This window comes from Sturnus vulgaris, chromosome 7, assembly GCF_052056855.1.
Source record: "Sturnus vulgaris isolate bStuVul1 chromosome 7, bStuVul1.hap1, whole genome shotgun sequence".
In the NCBI taxonomy this organism is placed as follows: domain Eukaryota; kingdom Metazoa; phylum Chordata; class Aves; order Passeriformes; family Sturnidae; genus Sturnus; species Sturnus vulgaris.
In genome coordinates, this window is record NC_142249.1 from 28,940,525 (window position 1) to 28,961,400 (window position 20,876).

The following is a 20,876-nucleotide window of genomic DNA, read 5'->3' on the forward strand; positions in this document are numbered from 1 at the left end:
TGCTAAGACATGCTATACTCAGTTAGCTCAATAAATTATTCGTTCAGCACCATGCAGAGCAAATTATATTTTAGGAGGACAGCATTTTTGCTTGCACTTCATCCACTTACAAGACAAGCAAAAGACTGCAGTGAAAGGAGAAGGAAAGCATCATTAACACAGAGCTGTGTTTTTCTCAATTTAAAACTTCTAAAGAAGCTGCTCATGGAGCATGCTGGGGCTGACAAACTGAGTGCTACTCTGCTCAATTTAACCCTTGCCAAGAGCACCTTACTTAAGATAGGCTAGAGCCTTCAACAGGCTAAATGGAAATACTTATTTCTCAAGGAAAGCAAGGTTGAAGCAGCAGTAATCAGACCTTTTAACAAATGTGGTTTTACATAAATTAATCTCTCATACAGACACTACAGGTTCAGAGTATAAGGAAGGAAAGAAACATAGCAAACATTCTTTACTGCTTAAAGGCCTTCCATAAAAATATTCATTTTGACCAATTACTGTTTAGGCATGCCTAAGAAACAACAAATTATTTTAAAAATCGGTGCTGCATCTCACCCTAAACTAAATTATTAAAACTTTCCACTGATTCAAAAGCTTCTTCTTTCCCCCTTCTGGGAGACAGACAGAAAAAGGGAGAAATGGGGAGAAACTACAACCTGTTCTGTATTCAGAGAAAAAAGTGTCACAGGTGTATTGGGTTCAGTTCATTTGTGCATCCAAATGAAGCCATCTGATCGTGAATATATGCTCAAAATACAATTTTTTTCTTGCCACCAGGTGGGGAAGCTTATTACTCTTTGCCTCTGCTTTTCCAACCTGCTGTACAAGCAGTGAGAGACCCGTCCCCACCCTGAGGGAGGTGATCTGTATGACGGAACAAGCTGTGCATCAGCTTTTGGAGCCAGAATTTTGGGAGAATTCCCCACCTGGGAATATCTCTTGTTTTTGGAGCTGGGAGGACACCAAGAGGCTCCGTGTGACAGAAAAAGAAGCTTCCCAGTGGGAGAGGGCTGGCCACAGAAGGTGGGAAATGAAGATGGGGAAAAAAAAGGTGGGTGCTGCCCACACCACTTAGTTAGAAAAAGGGCACAACTGGAGCTGTACATGAAGTGGGCTGGGAGCACAGGTGAAAGGACTGAGCAGGAACTCACTCTCTTCCATGCCAAACGATGCACAGAGGTGGTGCTAAATAGAGGGTTTATGTGCTACCTTGAGACCCACTTAGCCTACAATTAATGATGATTCTACTCTCCCTCCCAAGGCAGGTGTTATAACTCTTCATTAATCTGACTGACAGGTCTCCTTCTCCCTTTTGATTTAAATAAAATTTGTGAGGTAAAATACAAGATTAACCTATGGCTCACATTTGAGTCTTTTTTTTCCAATCTGTAAAAGGAAATTTCCTCAGTTCACCGTGCAGAAGTCCAAGAAAACATCTTCTATGCAGTGGCTTGTTTTTCTCTGGCTACATATTTCTTTTGCCCACACTGTTCCTTTTCTGTAAGCCTAAATTGTTGCTTCAAAGTTTTAGGAGATGTGTCTTTAATAACTCCTACATTTATTCCTCACTTAATTGTGCTACCACCCTTTCATCACACCAGCTCTCTTTCATCATTGTTTCTGAGTTAATTACTCAACATTAGCTGAACAGAACTGCATTTACCATTCATTAGGTGTTTCTGAGCCAGAGATGATAATAAGATACAATACTTCTTGGATTTCATTGTGGCTTCTTAGGTACTATGTTCCCATGGTTTAGTAGTATGTTTAAATTTGTCTTTGAATACCAGCAGTGGGAGCAATTTGTATGAATAGCACAAATTGCAAGACATGAAAGATAATGTAGAGCAGCAATAGGAATCTTTACAGCATCACCTGATCAAGCCAGCCTGCTAAAATGATGCAAAGTCTCCAGTCACTTCGGTGATACAGGATTGAAACCACTATCTGATAAAAGGGCTTGAGTCCACTGCAGGCTTAATGGCAGAGATTCCTAGCAGGATGCATTACAGAGACAATTAAAAAAAACTGTTTAAGAAAAGAGCAAGAAAAAAAGTCTAACACATGTCCCCAGTTTTTTTGACTCTTACATTTCCATTTGCATTTAAATTTCATTTTTATGTTCAAAAAATGGAAACAGGTTTTGGAGTGAAAAACAATTATCAAGTCTCTCCTTCCTGCTTCTTTATTTCTCTCCCTTCAAATGGAAGGACTCATTTTCTTTCTAAACTACTCCAGCTCTGAAAAAAATTACAAAGATAAAAAACTAAATAGGGAAAGGGAGAAAAAGCAAGGAAATAAAAGGGGGTAGAAGAGGAAGCCTAAATGTTTGTCGCTCTGAACTAATAATAAAACTAAATGAGAAGCCCCCTTTTCATTAACAAATCAAACTAATTTCTGAGTAACAAAACTTTTCATTCCGACTGTCAAGCCTTTGCATATAGAAACTTTGAACATTCTTAGCCCGTTTCTCCAGTGGGATTCTGTGTGCTGCAGAGATCATTATTTCTCTGCGGGTTTTTCTCTGCATACTTTCCCCCTCTGTTAATGGCTTTTGGAGTCCGTGTCCCTATGAAAGGGTAAAAGGGGATTTAAAATTATTTCTTCATGTCTCAGATTACCTCTGAGAATTCTCAACACAGAGTTACAAAAATCCACACTTCATTTTTAAACAAAATTTAACTGTAAACTTTATCCTTCTCCTCAGTTTTCTACCAAATTAAATAGGCATTGAGACCCATCATTCTCTGGGTACTTTCAGCTACAGTCATGGACTCAAACTAGAACCCATGGAGTAATAACTCCCATTCCTAAAGCTCTACACACTCTAATATTTGCTAACTCACATCCCTCAAGTCTCAAAGAGACATTAAAGTCTAAGTCTTGTGCTGAAAACAGAAGTTAAATATGGTACAGGGAAAAAATATTCCATGTTCAATATTGATTGTTTTCTCTAATTTACAAGGCAAACAGTTCAGTTGCTCTGTAAGGACTGCTTGACTTAACAGAGAAAAAGTTTTGGAAATCCTGCCACAATGCTGTTTTCTCCTTCCCAGACATTTAAAAATAAAACAAAAAAGTTGTCATCATTGACCAAGTATCACACTTGTATGTCATCCCTGATATGGTCAAGCCACCAAGACACATGATATGGGACTGAAAATAAGACCAAAGCCATTAGAAATGCTAAAAAGGGCATGTTTAAAAAATGACTGTGGTATGAAAAGATTTATGGCAGTACCAATTGAGAAGTATTTCATCCTGCACCAGTATTTTTTCTGGATGACACATATGTACACAAACCACTGGAGAGAAATGCCACAACCACGATCAAAATAGCACAAGTGGGTTTTTCTTATTGGCAGAGAGGAGTTTGCTGAAGCTTCTTGTGGAGAGTGCAAATTAATAAGATTAGTGATGAAAAAATAACACATTGTACAAAGCCAGAAAAGCAAGCATGACACCCGGGGTTAGCTGTGGGTCATTGCTCTCACTCCTCGTGTTGGCCAGCAAGAATGAGCAAAGCAAGCCATGGATATTTACAGCCAATACTCCATGGGCACAGCCCATGGCAGGGCCCTGGCACAGAGCATCCACGGGGCTGCTTTGTGGCACCTGCTTGTTCCCTGATACAGAGTGCATCAATGGTTGCTGTAGGCACATGTGTGCTTCTGAATATTCATGGAAATCTGCTTATTTCACATTGCATTTTCACTATTCTGCTTTAGTAACTGCTTTCCATCATGCAAGAGGAAAGGTATGTGGATTTTTAAACATGATAGTTCAAACTTCTTATCTGTTTATCTTCCTTAATAGTTAAACTTAATTATATTCTAGGCTATTTCCTATTTGTAACTATGCTTCATTATCAGAAAAGTTATTCTTATATTTGTCTTTATAAATGTGATAGAATACAGCAAATATTTTAATCTTGAAACAATTGCACCTTAAAAACCAAGAAAACTAGCATGTTTTTATAAAACAAGGTAGCTACATCAGAGAATCAAAAATCATGTCCTCCTATCTTGTGGAAATTTTAAATTTCAATGGTTAGTTGTGGTCATTCCCTTCTCGTCCCACTTCACTCTAAAACACAACATAAATTGAAATAATAAAACCTGTATGCAAAATAAAATAGGATTTGGTTCAGATCATTGGAAGATGAACTGAACAACAGAAATACCAATTAAATAAATGGAGTATCTTTAAAATGTCAAAACATGCCCTGAAAAGTATTCTGTGGTTTAACTGACTCAGCATTTTTGATGAGAGAACAATAAAATTAAAGCACTACCAATCTACTCTCCCTCCTTCTGTAGAGTGTGCAAGAAGATCCAGCAAAACGTGGGTATAAAGTCGGTAGTTTGTTCAAGCCCACACAAGAAATCTTTCTTCTTAATGATGTTGTCCAGCTGGCTAACTAGCTGCAGTAATTTACAACTCTCATTTCTGCATTAAAAAACCATATCGTTTTTAGAGAGGACAAGTCTGTAGACTTATCTAGACTTGATATATATATAGATATTTACGCCCTAAACTGCAAAACCTTTTAAACCATTCTAATCCCATTAATTCAAAGTTTAGAATCTAATTTATTTCTCAGATGAGATGCTAAATGCATCTTACAGAAATGCTCAGGCTCTGCTTCATATAGAGGCAGCAGATAAGATGTAAAGAAACTCTCCTGTCTCCAGAGAACCACATTATATTATTCTATATAGCTCTGCACAGGCTTTTAATCATTTTTGAGCATGAACCTATAAAACTTACATGCATTTGTTTATTTATTTACTTGTGGGTACATATTTGTATATATTAATATACACATATATAAAGTATAGATAATTACCTTTGAATGCTTATATACTTGGATGCAAATATAACAGCATTACAGGGAAACAGGAATGAACTTTGAATGCCAGGTTCCACAAAATTTTGGATCTTATGGCTTGGAAGAAAGGACTTTCCAATGCCAAATAAGTAATGAAGAGAGGAGGTGCTAGGCTGGAGCAGATAAAGCAGACTGCTGTCTCTGAGCTGTCCATTCAGCCTGAATATTTGCAAACCCTTTCTGCAGTTTCAGATAAAATTATGTGTTTTCCTGCTTCTAGAAGGGGTTGTGTCTCTTTGCTTGGAAGGTGATTTTCCTGAAATCAAGAGTATTCCTAGTGTTCTCCAGTATTATCATTATATGAAAAGACCCTTGGTTTTCTTCTTTCCACTTTATGTACACTTTCACCATAAAACAACACTTCCCACATTTACCACTTCTAATAGAAGAGAGGCAGGATTGTATCTATTAGCATGACATGGAGTTATAGAAAAATGCATTTAATCTTGAGGAAGGAAGAAGTAACAAGATGTGGACACAGCCTGGACTGCAGAAGGCCAGGGGAGTCTACAGTGGTAAGGCTGAAGGACAGGGAGGACAGTGATCCTGAACTTAACAGTGGTGAGAATTACAGCGATCATGGGAAAAAAAAGCAACTCATCCTTTGGTTTCTTTGACTTTGAGACACAGATTAGTCATTGAATCAGAGGGCTGAGCAGAATAAGCAAGAGGAAAAGAAAAAGAGAGGAAAAAAAAAAAAAGAGGTCAAGCACTTGCAGCGTGACTGAAGACAAGCTGAAAGCTGGTGAGAGAACTGACTAAATGGCAGAGACAGAAATCAGAGCACATCGCCTGCATAAAGGTCCTTCTGGATGTACTCTTTCTTCTTATCTGAAACAGCAGCAGGCTCTTGAGCAGAGAGCTTGAAGGTGTAAGGGTAACTAATGATGTCCCTTTCTAGGCAACTTCTTTGGTATTCTTAAAATCAGACATAATCAGTACAAAGAGTCCACCCCGACACCACAGAAACATTTCAGTGCATGCACTGTACAGTGAAACAAGACAAGTTTAATCATAGAGATTCCTTTAGCTCACCATAATGTCTTTTTCTTGGTAATGCAGAGCATCACAACCTCACTAGCCATCATTAAATGAGAAATGATAGCAAGTCACAAATTAGAGTAGTTCTTGGAAAGGACTGCATACAAGTCAAATTCCTAATGACTCATCTCCAAAAAAAAACTGCAAATGTCTAATTAACCAGGATATTGAAGCTATTCAATCTTAGAAAATTATTCTAGTGTCAAAAGAAAAAGAGTACAACACAGCAATAATAAAATATAAAAATTGAAATTGATGGATTTAATCAGGAAACTCTCCCAATACACCACCTCATTTTTTGTCTTATTTTAGTAATTGTAATAAAAATGGATTTCTGTAAAAGCAGCAACATCTAAGATAGTATCCTGCTCTGTATGATGAGCTGACAGCATGCACACCTAAAGCTTTTCTGTTAAAATGTCATATACAGGTAAATGCACACAGAAGTCAGTAGAAAGATCTTATTATTCAAGATCAAATTTCCAGTGAACTAAATAGTCAGCAGAATTCAGGAATAGCATCTTTTGAGGATTTGATATCTCATTGTCAGGGCTGACCATTATTTGATTTCATGATGGAGGAAGTAACATTTAGATGATACAATGAAATAAATAAAAATAAGTAAATTCCTTTAAAAGAAGGGGAAGAGAGAGAATTTAGATTCATCAGCTCTAAACACTTTTCAATATTCAGAGTCCATTAGGAACTATAAATACTTTTCTTCCATTTGAACCATTCTGGTTTCTGATCCTGTTTACTGGAACATTTGACTTCAGTGAGCACACAGAGGACTGAGTTCAGCTTACCCTAACTATGTTATTGCTTTTCTAAATGTTAACCTAAGAATTAAATCCTATGGACTAAACTGAAACATGTTTATATTGTAAAACACAACCTCAATAGTCCTAATGAGATTCTGTAGTCATTCACTTTTCAAACTACAAAAGCAGGTATTTACATGTTAAAAACAAAGCATCAGCCACAAAAAATGTGACCTGAAAAATGAAGATAATTTCCTGAAAGATTCTTAGAAATATCTCTTGAAGTGCTTTTTCACTTTTCTTTTATCAAAGCTGTGCAACAACTTTAGAAAACTATTCAGCCATTTCTAGAAGATATCCATCTGAGACAAATTCTTTACTGACCTGAAAAATATCAGTACTTGTCTGTTTATAGAGAGGTATTTTCTATTACCTTGCCGATTTAACACACTTGATTCTACCAGAATTTCAATATTTGAGGGACTCGGCTTTTAATCCATCTGAAATGATACCACAATGCCCAAGCAGCTGGATGTTGCCAGACCTGGGATCTTTGACAAGATGGTGTAATTGAAATTGCTTTACCCAGAAAAAAGAAAAGCAGGACAAAGCCAAGGAGGAGCATCCATTGCCGAGTCTCTTGCTATCAGGAGGGGGAATATTGAAAGCAGTACTTGTACAGATGGGAAGGTCCAAACTCATGAAGGACGTGGTTCTATTTCTTTCCTATTTGCACCTCAACATGTTCCTTCAGAAACCACCACTTTTCCAAGGCTCTGGCAGAGGAAAAATATACATGACTTATTATTCAGAATCCTCATTGAATCTCTTTTTAATTAAAATTTTCCTTCCCCCAGGGAAGCTTAATATATATTAAAAAAAATAAATCAGATTTCTGACTTAATATAGGCAGATTCATTCTAAGCCTGGTTCATTTGCATAACTGAGAACTGTTTCACTTTGTTCTGATCTTCTTGGTCACTTTAGTGAATGAAGTGATGCAATGTGTTATGAGCTACTTAGTCATAAACACTAAGTACAAGCACAATATTTATTTATTAGTACATATATGAATATTACAGGAAGCAGTTTTTAATCATTCTGACAAAACTATCACAGAGTGGGATAATCACATGACTGCATTTAGCTTTAAACATACTGGTGCTAACCTCAGACCCTTTTTGGTACTGTGCTTTATAAAAGAATGGCCTCAATGAAATACATGGACTTATGGATTAATGTAATGCTTTGGAATATCATGGACTACTCCTGCCTTCTTTCACATGTTTATAAAAGAACCTCAAAAGTAGGTTACAAGCATGGAAAGGAGGAGGGCTTCTCCATCACCATTTTTTCCTAACTGAAGAAAATACAAATATATGGATGGTAGATATCTAAGAACTACTGAACTCTTACCTTCAATATCAGATTAGTGAGTTTCCTGTTTCTTAGTTAAGGAGTATTCCAAAAAACTTCTCATTCCTTGAGAGTTGAAGGTTTAGTTTACTAATCCTAAACTACAAAGGTCTGGATGTTCTCTCAAACTAGCTGTTAAAGACTGCCACCAGTCAGTGACATTCAAATTTGCCAAAGAAGCAGAAAATACATTTGCATTCATACAGAGCCTTCAGAGCAGAGACTTAGCTGTTATCACTGGCATAAAGAGATCCCCCCACTAGGATAAAGACCTTGTGCTTCACACTTACTAACACAGAAAACCCATTCCTGTCCTGAAGGAGTCTAAATCAATTACCCTTCTCTGTGCATCTTGTGGAAGAGAAGAACAGGCACTGCCAGCTGTGAACAGTTTTTCTCCCTGCCTGAACACTGAAATAAGTGCCTTTCTTTGAATTACAAAGCTTAGCTTGAACATGACTTTACAGACTTGCTCTGAATTTCCTCTAAGCTAAGATTATAGTTTCCCTCAATGTAAGAAATAAAAGGGATAGCCCTTTCCTTGTGCAGGTCTTCTGACTATCTTAGGACAGGAATTTATAATTATATTTAACCGATACTATTCTTCAATTTAATATGAATGCATCATTTTCATCACACAATTTTAGTTTAATATTCAGGCAAGCAACTTGGTGCAAACACTTGTAGGGAGATGCAAGTCAGCTCTACCTGCCACGTAGAAATGACACTGCTCAAAACAGATATTTTGTTTTCCTGGTTGTCAGCCAATGAGCCCATAGCTCACAGCTGAGGATTTCATAATTGCAGATTTACACAGAGACCCTGTAAAAGTTGCTGCATGCTGACCCCACTGGAGAGGGCCAGCACAATCATAACAGTTTGGAGACTCCATTATTCATGGATGCAGTTGGCAGTTTTAAAATAAGCATTACTGCTTATATTAAGTTACAGTCTAGCATAAGAGATTCTTTCTCCAACCCATGTTGGCAGGTGAAAGTCTGCATACACATGAACATTTAGCCCTAATGAAATAGCACGGGTAAACTCAAGCTCAAAACAATTAAGCACATCAACTAATGATGCCTGGGAAAGCTTTCAAAAAGTCAAGCATTAAGCCTAGGCCTTTCAAATTTGAAGAAGGTGGCCTAACACCTACACGTTCATCCTAACAGTTAGGGGGTTTATGTTAATTTTCACATGCTACATTTTTCAGTGCAGCAGAAAAACAGATAATTGCACTTGTAATTGTGGTGTACCCTGGTAAAGTCTGTCAGGTGTTAGAATAGTGACCTCAGTGCCTGTGCTAATTAGACGAAATTGAAAAAAGCCCAGGCTGAATAAATCAGATTCTACTAAAGTTTAGATGGGTGCAAGATGGAGAGGGTAGGAGGAAAATCTGTTCTCTTATAGCTCTGACTCATTGTCTGCTTGCTATCAGAGAAAGGTTTTCAAATCAGGACTTCCTTATTTAATTCACAGAAGCCATTAATGCCTGGACCCAATGGCAGAACTGGTGATGCTTGGATCAAGGCTGTCAAGGCAAGTGAAGTAACACGTATTTGTGGTGAAATGGGATGAGCCATGGCAGTTAGCACCCCCTCCTTACAAGCTTAAGTGGAAAAATGACTTGTGCTTAGTGAGCAGGTCTTCTCTCTGTCTCTTGTGCTGAGGTCTCCAGAAAGGAGACAACTTCCTTCAGACAGGTTGGCCTCGTCTGACAAAGCCAGCCTAAGCAAAAGCACAGATGAAACATCTCCACTTGTCTGAAAAAGAATCTGGGCTTTTGCAAACACTTCGTTATGAATGCAGGCGTGTAAAGGAGTTTGTAATCCCAACTCCTAATGGAGCAGTAGAGACTGCTTTGTGTGCAATCCCTCTGGAGGAGGCCCCAGGAAACAGGACCAAGTGTAGGTTTCAAAAGGAAAATGGTTTGTAATTTGCAGAAAATAAAAAAATTGTATTTTATAGTTAAAATGTTTAATGTCAGTAATTTAGCAAGCACATGTACCTAATAAAAAGCTATATGTTTTCTAGGAACAAATTTTCATCTGTGGACCCAAAAGCATCAGCACTGTGAGCTCATATTTGCCTGGAAGAAGTACCCTTGGACTATCAGCTTTTCTGAACACCTAAAATGTTTCCTGTAATGCTAGAAAATGCTGTTATCACAGTGTAATCCTATGTATTACAATGGACTGTACTCAGCAGAACAGGAGGATTCAGAAAACAGAACAATTATTGATAAAAAGTGCAAAGAAGTGTGCAAAAAGATGTGCAACTTCAACTAATTGTATTGTCAAGTAGGTTGGATACAAGGGTGGCACAGAATATGACAATAGAACAGGTCAACTCGTTCTCCAATGAGGTGCTCAAAAGGAACAGCAGCCATGAGGATAAAGGATAGTTCTTCCCACTGCTGGCAGGTACAAACACAACTTGTATTGCATACATCACCAGACAGATTTTAAGGAAAATAAACTTTGCAAGAGAAAAATAATAAGGATCTGCACGCTGGATGAACAGGCTTCTGAGGAAAAGATGATCTGAATTTCAAGTACAAGTCATTCCCTTCATTTTCTTGAAATTTAGACCAGGTCCTAGATGAACTCAGTCTGCACAAGAATTCAGTGAATAACTGTCTAAGAATAATGAGAATTAATATTACATATAAGATGAGCCCTGTACTTAAGAAGCAGAGCTGGGAAAAGGGAATTTGATAATCCATAAATATTTGAATGCTGCAAGCTACATCTGATTGAAATTCATCAAATTTTCATTTTCTTTTCCAAACAAACAGTCTCTGTGAAAAATGCCATAGCTGTTTAATCTTCCTCGGGGTTGCTGAAGGAGGTTCTTCCTCTAAAATTAAAATGCAAACTATTTTTCTACAAAATTAAAAAATAGCAAAACAACACAGACCAGCCCCTCTGAACTTTTGGGGACAGTTAGGAAGCAATCCAGTGGCACTGCTTTTTTAATGTAAGGTTTCTCCCTTCTTTCTGATGCTCTGTTTAGTGTTGACATAGGAGGTGCTCCAAGGGTTGGGCAGCCTCGGGATACACAGAGCCCACCTAGAATCCAACACACCCAAGCTAATATTCTATTTCTTCAGAGACTTCCTGTGTAGCTTTACACAGAGCACCTGATCTCCTCTGGAGCACCAGTCCCTGTAGGGGCACTGATGCTCCTCTTCTCACTGACATGTCCATCCAGGAGGAGATGGGCAGATGGCCACCAGGATTATGTGAATACACAGCATCCTGCATCTTCCAGAGCACGTGGTGTGCCTGAGAGAGGCTCACTGTAGGCATTTTCACAGGCACATGGAGACCATGAAACTTTACAGTCACTAAAAGGCTTCCATCATTTTCATCTGAGGTCGTTTGTGCAGGATTATTTAGATTTAGGATTATTTATAGGATTATATAGGTGTACTGCAAGTTGTCCCAAAGCCAGGTCAGGAAGACCATATCCTGTGAAGAGAAGCTCCCTCTCCATTGTGTTTGCTATTTCTATTTGGTTTAGCTTACCCTCTGCACTGTAGAAAATGAGCATTCCTTAGCTCTTTATCCTGGGGGGCAGGCGTTTATCAAAATCTATTAAATATTTAGACCTTTATATAGCAAGTAATGCTGATAACTTGTTTGACTTAAATTATACCCCACTGGCAAATCAAATTAGAGAAGATTTGAGAAAATCTACCTTTTAAAACAAAAGCTGATTTTCTCCGTGTTCAGCCATTTGTGGGATTAACTTTTTTAATGGGTTTTTATGTGCACAGTGTTTTTGTTTTCATGGATACTAGAAGAGGATGAATTATTCATCAGGGGAAAAAAAACATCTACAACATGCATTTTCATAGCTTATTTGGTCCCTTTTGTCCTATTCATAAATCAATCCTGATTACTACAAATGAACGTGTTCCCACTAAGGGTTCACTGATGACTCACTTGGACCATTAATTTAGACCTCTTCACTGAGTGCATTAGGAAGCTGCCACTGGTAATAGGAAACTGGAAGAACATTCTTTGTGACCTCCTCTCTTTTCTTGCACACCCCAAACTCCTTCTACTTCTCCATTCCTTATGTATAATTTTACAGACACAACACATATTCTCCAGTTAATGCACAGTCTCTCTTCAGTTAGAACATGCCATTTCTCCTCGTCCTCCAGTGACAAATTTGCATGAAGGGAAGGAAAAAATTATATAGTAATGCTCAGCAGGTTGCTTTTATGACCTAGGAGGAGGACAGAGAGCAATGGCTCACTATCTACATCCTAAGTGGGGGCAACTGATGCCCAAACATAAAAGCATCACTGAACTATTATGGGAATGACTACAGATGTGTCACTGGTGGCATAGATCACAAGGCATTTGTCTCTGTTCCTGAAGTGCTGACGAGCTGTCATCAGTAAGAACCATTGTCATCGAGGAACAATGCTTCACCATTTAGAGCAGTAAATGGAACAAGCCAATTCTTATCCAGGCAGTACAGCATTTATCAACTCCTTATTGCCCAGCTGGGAACAAAGAGAGGATTCTACCCATTTGAAAATTATTATTATTATTTACTGCTTTATTGGCAACACAGTGTACTGAATAGTTTTAGAAGAAAAATTTATGCCCCAGAATTCCTAAGGGTCAACACTCAATCTTTCTCAATACACACAATAAAAGAGAGAAGGAAAACACATTTGTTTCCTTCCCAGTCCAATTGCTGCAGTGCCACGGTGGTTAGCATTGAACACCATTCTGTTTCATGTGCTGGGGCTCTGTGCTGATCCCTAATTACTAATGTCAAAAGAGAAACGTTCCTCAGAATGATACCACTTACTCTTTGCAGCTTCCACTGCTGTGCTTGTTGCTGAATATCTTTTGAGTATTTCCAAGTACCAAGCTGAATGGAATGCCGTGTGTCCCACTGCAACTCAATGCTCTTTATGCCATAAAGATATCACAGATCCCAGGCAATTAACAGTTTGGAAAAGAGTACATTAACACCAGCTACTAAAAGCCTTTTATAGTCTTGAATGGTATTCACTGAGCAATTACTAAGTTAGCTTTTTCTTGTTACTGCTTTTAGGAACTCACCTAACAGTGATGCTCATTAAAAATACCCCTTAACTTCAAATTCAGAGTTGTATTGCCCAGCATGGGAACAGCGAAGGCACTTTATAAGTTTATCACTGGTGTAATGTGTTTGATGCTGACTAAGACAGGAGGGAGTCTCAGACTTCCCAGCCAACATCCAGCACCTACATCCAACTCATTGATAAGCCAGTCTCGATGGTCAGGAATCTGGGCTACCTTGTCCCAATACAAGCACACCAGCACAATCCTGGAGCTGAAACACCCTCCAGATTATAAATCACAGCACTGCTGGATGCTACTTTAACTTTAGTTACTTGGATAATCTCCATTCAAAACAAAACAAATTGGTGAACTGCTGTTATCCAAAGCCTGTTTCAACCAGGCTCAAACTGAGGGTTCACGAGAAGCTTCCTCCTACCTGCTACACACCAGCACTCAGGGGTCTGATTCCAAGCCTGACTCCTCTCTGATCTGGCATGTGCAAAGCAAGGACAAATGGTGGGGTGCCACTGATAGAGACAAGACTCAAGGCCTAGCTCTGCTTTTGTGACCTGAACAATATCTTGGCTTTTCTTTCTAACACTAAAATCTTCTCAACTAGGAAAAAATCTCCAACTTCATGTAGTGTTTGAAAAAGAGTAGACAAACATCTCTCTTTCAAAATTATTTCCACAGACAACTTCTGCCATAGAAAAAAGAAATTTTTTATCACAGATGTCCATGAACACATGGCATCCTGTTGTCCTGGCTACAGCACCCTTGTGGTAATTGGATTATTCAAGGACTACACAGGTTGAGATCTCTGGTGTTGCACTACAGAATGCAATGTTAGAGACTGGTGAGGTCTTTATTATGGTAGAGAAACACTGGATAAAATAAAACCTGCAATTATCACTTTGTGCTCTGTACCTTATTTTCAGTTTAAGTACTACAATTGTACATTCAAAAAAAAAAAAAAAAAAAATCAACTCTGCAGGCCTCTAATTCCCAGGTTACAAAATACAGCATAGTAAGTGAACAGACCAGTACTCTAATGCCCATTTAGTATTGTAGATAGGAAGGTCCATACAGACTTCCACTGCTTTATTCTGAACCTGTACTAATAATCTCTGGGCACAAAGTTCAAATGGACTAAGTTATCCAAGTTCCAGCACATGTTTGTAAGAATGTAGAGAAGGAGTTTGCATCATGCAAAGGAAAAAAACACATCCAGAATAATGAGATTCCTCCCCTGGAATAGAGATCAAGCAAGATCCTTCATGACACTTACAAATGGCTTCATGCCCTCTCTTTCACTAAGCTACCTTCCTTAATTTTGGAGAAAATACCAGCTCAAGTATTAAACATTTTATGCATATATAAAAAAAAACTGTGTAAAAGGGCAGTTAGATCACTACACGATGAACTGTCAATTCTTTTTTTAACTGCTTAACAGAGCAGAAAATTAAAAATAAGTAAATCCGTGTTTTGCCATGTTTTTTTTCCTCCAAGTTCTATATTGAATTTTTTTCATCATTTAAAACATCAGTTACACAACATCAGTTGTTCACTGTAGTGAACAATTGGCATTACTAGCCCAAGAGAACCTACACAAGGCAATTTAAAAAAAAAAAAAATCAGTGACAACATTAATACAAGGAAATTAATAATCAATTATATCAGCTCAGCATTGTGTAAAAAAAAATTAACATCTTGTTTTGCTCTAACTCTACAGACATAACAGTATGTCTGATGCTTCCTGCCTTACCAAGTGATGCTTTCAAAGTCTTCAAGAATTGTCTGTGATTTTAAACCTTTACTAGATCATGATTATATTATTCTCTTCCTCTCTTTGTTTGAGTAGAGGGAGCTTAGTTAAAAGCAGCAAAGAGAAAAATAGTTCACATCTCTTAAAGACTTTACTGAAAGCAGAAGGAAAGTGTTCATATAGATCTACCAGTTCTCTTCTCTTTTGCACAGACGCAGAGGAGATGAGTCCACCAGGAACTACATCCTATGGACACAATACCTGTATCAGTAAGGCCACAGCAGACTGAAAGAAGTGGAAAGTGGATGCTACAGGACCAGAATATCATTCCCCTAATTCTGAGAGTGGCAAAACACAGAGTTCTTTATTATTAAAATAAGTAAATAAATAAATAGCTCAGCAGGTTACCTGGTGCCCTGTACAGACAGCCCTGGAGCACCTGAACACTTGGTAGGATTCTGGAGGCTGGCAGGCAAAGGAGAAAGAGATAGAGAGCCTGACACGTGTGAGCTGGCAGATACACCTTCAGTTCTCTGCTTCTCCCCTTCTTGTGTCTCTTTCAGAGGAGGGGGTAGGTAAGAAAGTAATTCAAGTTTGCCAATAGAGCTGAAACCTGTCACATCTACAGAAAATCCATTTTGGGGGCTAAAAATAAATAAATGCCACCTCCCACTCCCTTTGGATTCTTATTCATTTCAGTATTCAGATATCCAAACTCCACTTGCTTCAAATAGCAGCAGAGAAGGGGGGGGGAAGGAAATGAGGAGTAGTCTATGGATTTAGAAACAACTACATATAGCAAATACGAGCATGAATTAACAACAGAGAATGGCACACAACCATGCTACATGGGATCAACTCAATTGACCCCCAAGGCTTCATTTTAGCTACTTAGATTTCACATTGATTGCACATTTATCTATTGTTTGTATACACACATTCAGTTTCCCATTGGTAAAAGAATGATTACAGCACTTAAAAAAAACTTCACCAGTCCTACACGGACTGGAGTGCTGGTAGAAGCCTGTACATGCCATGTGCAGGGAGAGCTTCACAAGTACAATGTTCTACCCACCATATTTTCCACTTGAAGTCTATACTTTGTTCAAATGTACCAAGCACATTTGAAAACAAGTTGTTCTTGCTGTTAATTTATAAGGAAAAACCTGCTGCGTTTGCATGACATTAAGAGAAAAAAAAAGAAAGAAAAGGAAAATGTCCAAGCAGATAATGTATTGGATGCTGAGATAATAACCCTGGATGGATTCCTGTAGCTGGCAATGCCATCTGCCTGGTGGATGCAGAATCCAAAGACCATTGTAGTCCATGGAAAGACCATCTTGAGACTGATTCACAGCCAAGGAGTGCTGATTGAGTCAAAGGGATTGAAAGCTAGATACTGACAGATATGCAAAGGAGGCACCAATCAGCTGTGGGTCATTCAGAGCTTTTCTCTAAGGAAATCGCATTGTTTTCTACCATTTCTCCATTGAAGGAAGGCATGAAAAAACTAACATTTGTGTTTTCCCCCTCCCAGTATGAAACAAGAGGAAAGCATGTTTGAATATTATTCTCTTGTTAATAATATTTAAGTAGAGGCAGAGGAAAAGCCAGAGATTAGTCTGATGTTCTTCTCAGCCTGCAAGCACATGAGCCACAAACCAACGATCAATATTCTACCTATTTCAGCACAGCTTTTCAAACTTAGCATTTCTGACCACAGAGATAGAAAGGTCACTGTTTAAGAGACCTCTTGCCTTTGCCACAGTTGACTCAACAGGTCTTATTTGTGCTGTTACACAAATCCCAAACACACCTTCCTGATCTTGATGGCTCAAATATCCAGAGTCAGAATTGCTCCTGTAAGTTTTCACTTACACTTATCTGACTCCTGTGCACCACTGCAGAGAAAGGAAGGCTAAAATCAGAGTGAACACTGGTTGCCTATAATAAATATATATCTCCCATGTCAAGGAAAAAAAATAAAAACATTTTCTTCAGTATTGTTTTTCAAAATAAATAAAACCAGACGCACATTTCCTATTTTTAACTGAACAGGCTTATCAAGGACAGATGCATCCTGTAAGGCCACATGGAAATCTGCTGCAGAGTAATGGACCGTACATTGACCACACATTTCTGCAAGAACTTCAGCAGGAGATCTCATTCTACTACACACTGAATTTCTGCAGCTTTGACTGACACTTATGACTGGGTTTAAGTGAAAGGTTTGAAAGTCTCCTGATCAGCTAACAAGTGCTGGTGAAAAGGGATAATAAATATTACTGATTCTGTAGGTGGCAGAGGCAGCTGTGTTCTGGAACAGAAACATGTAATAATTTGAGAATAACTTTCACAATGGGAGTTAAAAGGTGCCGCTTGACCAGGAGGTGTTTTAATCTGCTACATCTTTCAGGCCATATGTGAAAAGTCAATCAAGAAAGATACTAGAAAGGGGGAGGGAGGCATAAGGTGTAAAATAGCAATAGGGGACATTTTTTAAGATACACAACGCTAAACTGGGTGGAAGATCACTAATGGCTCCTGCAATTCTTTTCTGCAGCTGCAGACTGATATGGCAAAGTGCTTAAGAAAAATACAAGTTCACATTTCCTTCCATTTTTCTACTACTGCTCCCTCCTTCCAACTTTAAAATGAAAAAGGTAGGAAGAAAAAAAAGGGCTCAACAAGTCTAGACTCACCAAAGCTACTAATGTTTTCAGATCACAGAATATGCTGCTAAAGGGCAACTAATTTGTTATATAGCAGGCAAGGCTTTGTGTCTCCTTGTCTAGCTGATAAATGCTGAAGTTTCAGTTCTCCCAGACATCATATGCAACACACTTCCAGTGTTACGTACACGGCTATTTATTCATTTTCTAGTAATTAGTATCCTGGGGAGAAATCCGATTGCCACTCTATTTACCTAATTTAATAAAATATTGCAAAATGCAAAGTGGGAGGAATTTCTAATGTTTTATTAGCATTTGGCAATTCTGATCTTTCTAATGATGTCTACTGACCCCTAGCCTGTAGCTGTGTTTCAAAGCAGTTTCTTCACCAATTCTTTCTTTAATTAAAAACTATTACTAAAGAGAAAATTAGAATCAAATATCTCAGTGGAAGAGAAGATTTTTACTTACTCAGGACTTTCATTTTACAGTAAATTAAGTAAGTAAGAATAATTTTAAAGAGTTTTATAATTTAGAAGCAAGGAAAAAACCCAAATTATTTTAAAGGCATATTAGATATTAGGAAGGAAATTAAATGAGCTGCACTCTCCCCCTACCCCTCAAGCATAGTCCTTTCCAACTATAAATACTGCCTCCAGTTTAATTCTTGTTCACAAAATCTGTCAGAAACAGACTTGCTGAAGTCATTGTGAGCATACCAGTACTGGCATTTGAATGCAACTCCTTTGGCCAAAGTATTCGAATCGAGGAGAGTGCAGAACCAATCCTTTTCCATTTGCACTTGGGCTTTCAAATAGAAGCTTCTGACAGCCACCTGCACCGAAGCTTCTCATATGTAGAAGTCTGTTATTTCTTTTGCTTACTGGGTACCTGGAAGCTCAGTAACCCTTTAAAGTGACAACACTTTCATACAGCTACTTGAATATATTTCAGGATACTGCTTCAATATTTTAGCCCGTGTATTAGCCTTCTTTGCCCAAAACTGAGGAAGAGCGCACAGCCTCCCTGAGCTCCAACATAAGGAGATGATTTATTTAAGAAGGTGATGAATTTTCATACTGGGTGCAATTATTGAGGTCCGTGCGAGCACACATAGATCTTCACATGCGAATCTAACGAGGTTTCCAGGGAACTTGCAGCTATTACAGATTCACAGGCTCCTTCACTCAGCTCCTGGGAAAGCACTTACAGCTGATTCCATGCTAATTCATTGCTCAATGAATAAGTAAAATCTGTACAGTATAATAAAACCATTGATCATCATGCTTTAAGATTGACTCCTAAATATTTAGGAAGCAGCGCGTATTCAATGGAAATGTTTATTGGCACTGCGAAATTAAACTGTCACCCGTGAAATAGTAAAACTCATTAACGCAGAGTTTCTTTTTAAGTGTTAGGAATTAACTTTATGGCCGCATCCGTAATGGCAAGTCTCAGCCTTAAATCGCCTGCCATTTAGTATTCGCGAGCGTTATTAAAACATATTAAGCGTGGTTTAATTGACTGGAAATTAAAGAAGATAGAGGAGGAAAATACGTATATAGGAAAAGAGAAGGAAGAGGAGGGAGGCCGGGCGGGGCTGTTGGGAGGGTGCGGACGGACAGACGGACATACGGGCGGCCGGAGCGATGGACGGACGGACAGCGCTGCCCGCGGGGCTCGGCCGGGGCAGCGCCGCCGGCGGGCCAACAGCGCCCTCTCGCGGCCGCCGCGCCCCCGCCCGCCCCGCTCCGCTCCGCCCGACGGGGGAGGCCGCACCGGGAGCCCCGCTCCCAGCCCCGCTCCCAGCCCGGCCAGCCCCCGGCCCCGGGGAGCAGCCCACGGAGCATCACCGCCTGCTCGGGGCTCCAGGACTCGCCGCACCGCCCGCACCCGGCTCGCCCAAGCGCGCCCGTGGAGCCGCCGCCGCTGCCCGCCCGCCGGAGCGCCGCAAAGCCCGGCGGCCGGGGATGCTCCTGCCTGCGGGGACCGACCCCGCAGGGCCGGCGGAGATACGTGGCCAACTTACGAGCGGATCTCCCGGGGAAACAAAAAGAGCGAAAGGCGATTTCCCAGCCAGGAAATGATGGGGCAGCAGGGACGGCGAGCACCACGCCCCGGGACAGCCGCACCCGTGGGAAGCGCCCGGGGAACCGACGGTACCGCCGGGCCACGAGAAGATGCTCAGTGCCACCGGCGCTGCTCCGCCAGGCTGGAGCCAGGCTGTGCCCGAAAAATCGAGGCATCCCCCGGCCCTTGCGGGAAGGACCGACCCTCCCCGCCAGGCAGAGGCGCGACCCCGGCCCCGTCCCGGCCGGGGGCCCGCAGCCGAGGCAAGGCGACAGCGGCCACTGACCGCAAAAAGATGCGGCCAGAGGAAGGACAACAAACCGTGCGGAAAACCCCGAGCGGCTCCTCGCAGGCTCCAGCATCTCCTGTTCACTCCCACGTCCACACCGGCAGGACGGTGGAGAGCACTCCCTCCATCTGGCCCCAACTTTGCATTTCTGAGCTCCATTAGCAAAGCGGAGCCGAGCTAAGTTTCTCAGAGGTCATGGCGCAATAACCCCCTTTTTTCCCGGGAGTTATTCCCCATCTCTTCCTCCCGCCCCCGCCCCAACCCCAGGCAACTCCTTGCACTCCCGTTACTCACAATTTGTTGCAGTTAATCCCAGATGCCATAAAGTGAAGAGCAGTAGAGTGAAGCCCCCGAGGGCTCGGGAATCCATCTTCAGCCCCGGAGGGGGAAGCCAGCCGCCCGCCTGTCTCCCCTGGTCCCGGTCTCCGAGAGCCTCTCAGCCTCTGTGCGCTCGCTCTGCCTCCGCTCATTTACTCCATACAGCATCCAAGCACTCCGGATGAAGGGAAACCGGGGGACTCTTCGCAGCCCTTGGAGGAGCCTCTCCGGACGCCGGCGGCAGTGCCCGAGCCGAGCCCGCTGCCCTGACTGCCGCCTCGGCGATTCACCTTGCGAGCGGCGGCTGGGTGGGAAGCACCAGCCGCTCGCTGGGCACCTCCTTATAGGCGAGAGCCGCGCTGCACTCCACCTCCTCCCAGCCCCCTGGAAGTTGCTCCTCCTCGCCTTCCAGGGAGGATCCTTACTGCAATCTTCACGCGTTGTTGATAAGCATCAGAGTCACGGAGTAAATCAGATGCCTGAAGAAAAAAAAAATCCTTCCTTTTATCTATTTTTTTTTTTCAATTTTTAATTTTTATTTTTTTTTCCCCACCGTTTTCGCCTCCTTTGGCTACCAC

The 20,876-nt window shown here is 40.5% G+C and overlaps 1 protein-coding gene across 1 annotated transcript in view; it reads right to left on the reverse strand.

Moving 5' to 3' along the window:
- CNTNAP5 (contactin associated protein family member 5) overlaps nucleotides 1-20,616 on the reverse strand; it is a 269,015-nt gene extending 248,399 nt beyond the window's left edge. Inside the window, exon 1 of the mRNA XM_014871836.2 lies at nucleotides 20,275-20,616. Within this exon, the coding sequence (XP_014727322.1) occupies nucleotides 20,275-20,350 (76 nt within the window). The 5' untranslated portion in view covers nucleotides 20,351-20,616. The remainder of the gene's footprint in view (nucleotides 1-20,274) is intronic.
- Between the last annotated feature and the right edge of the window lie 260 nt (nucleotides 20,617-20,876).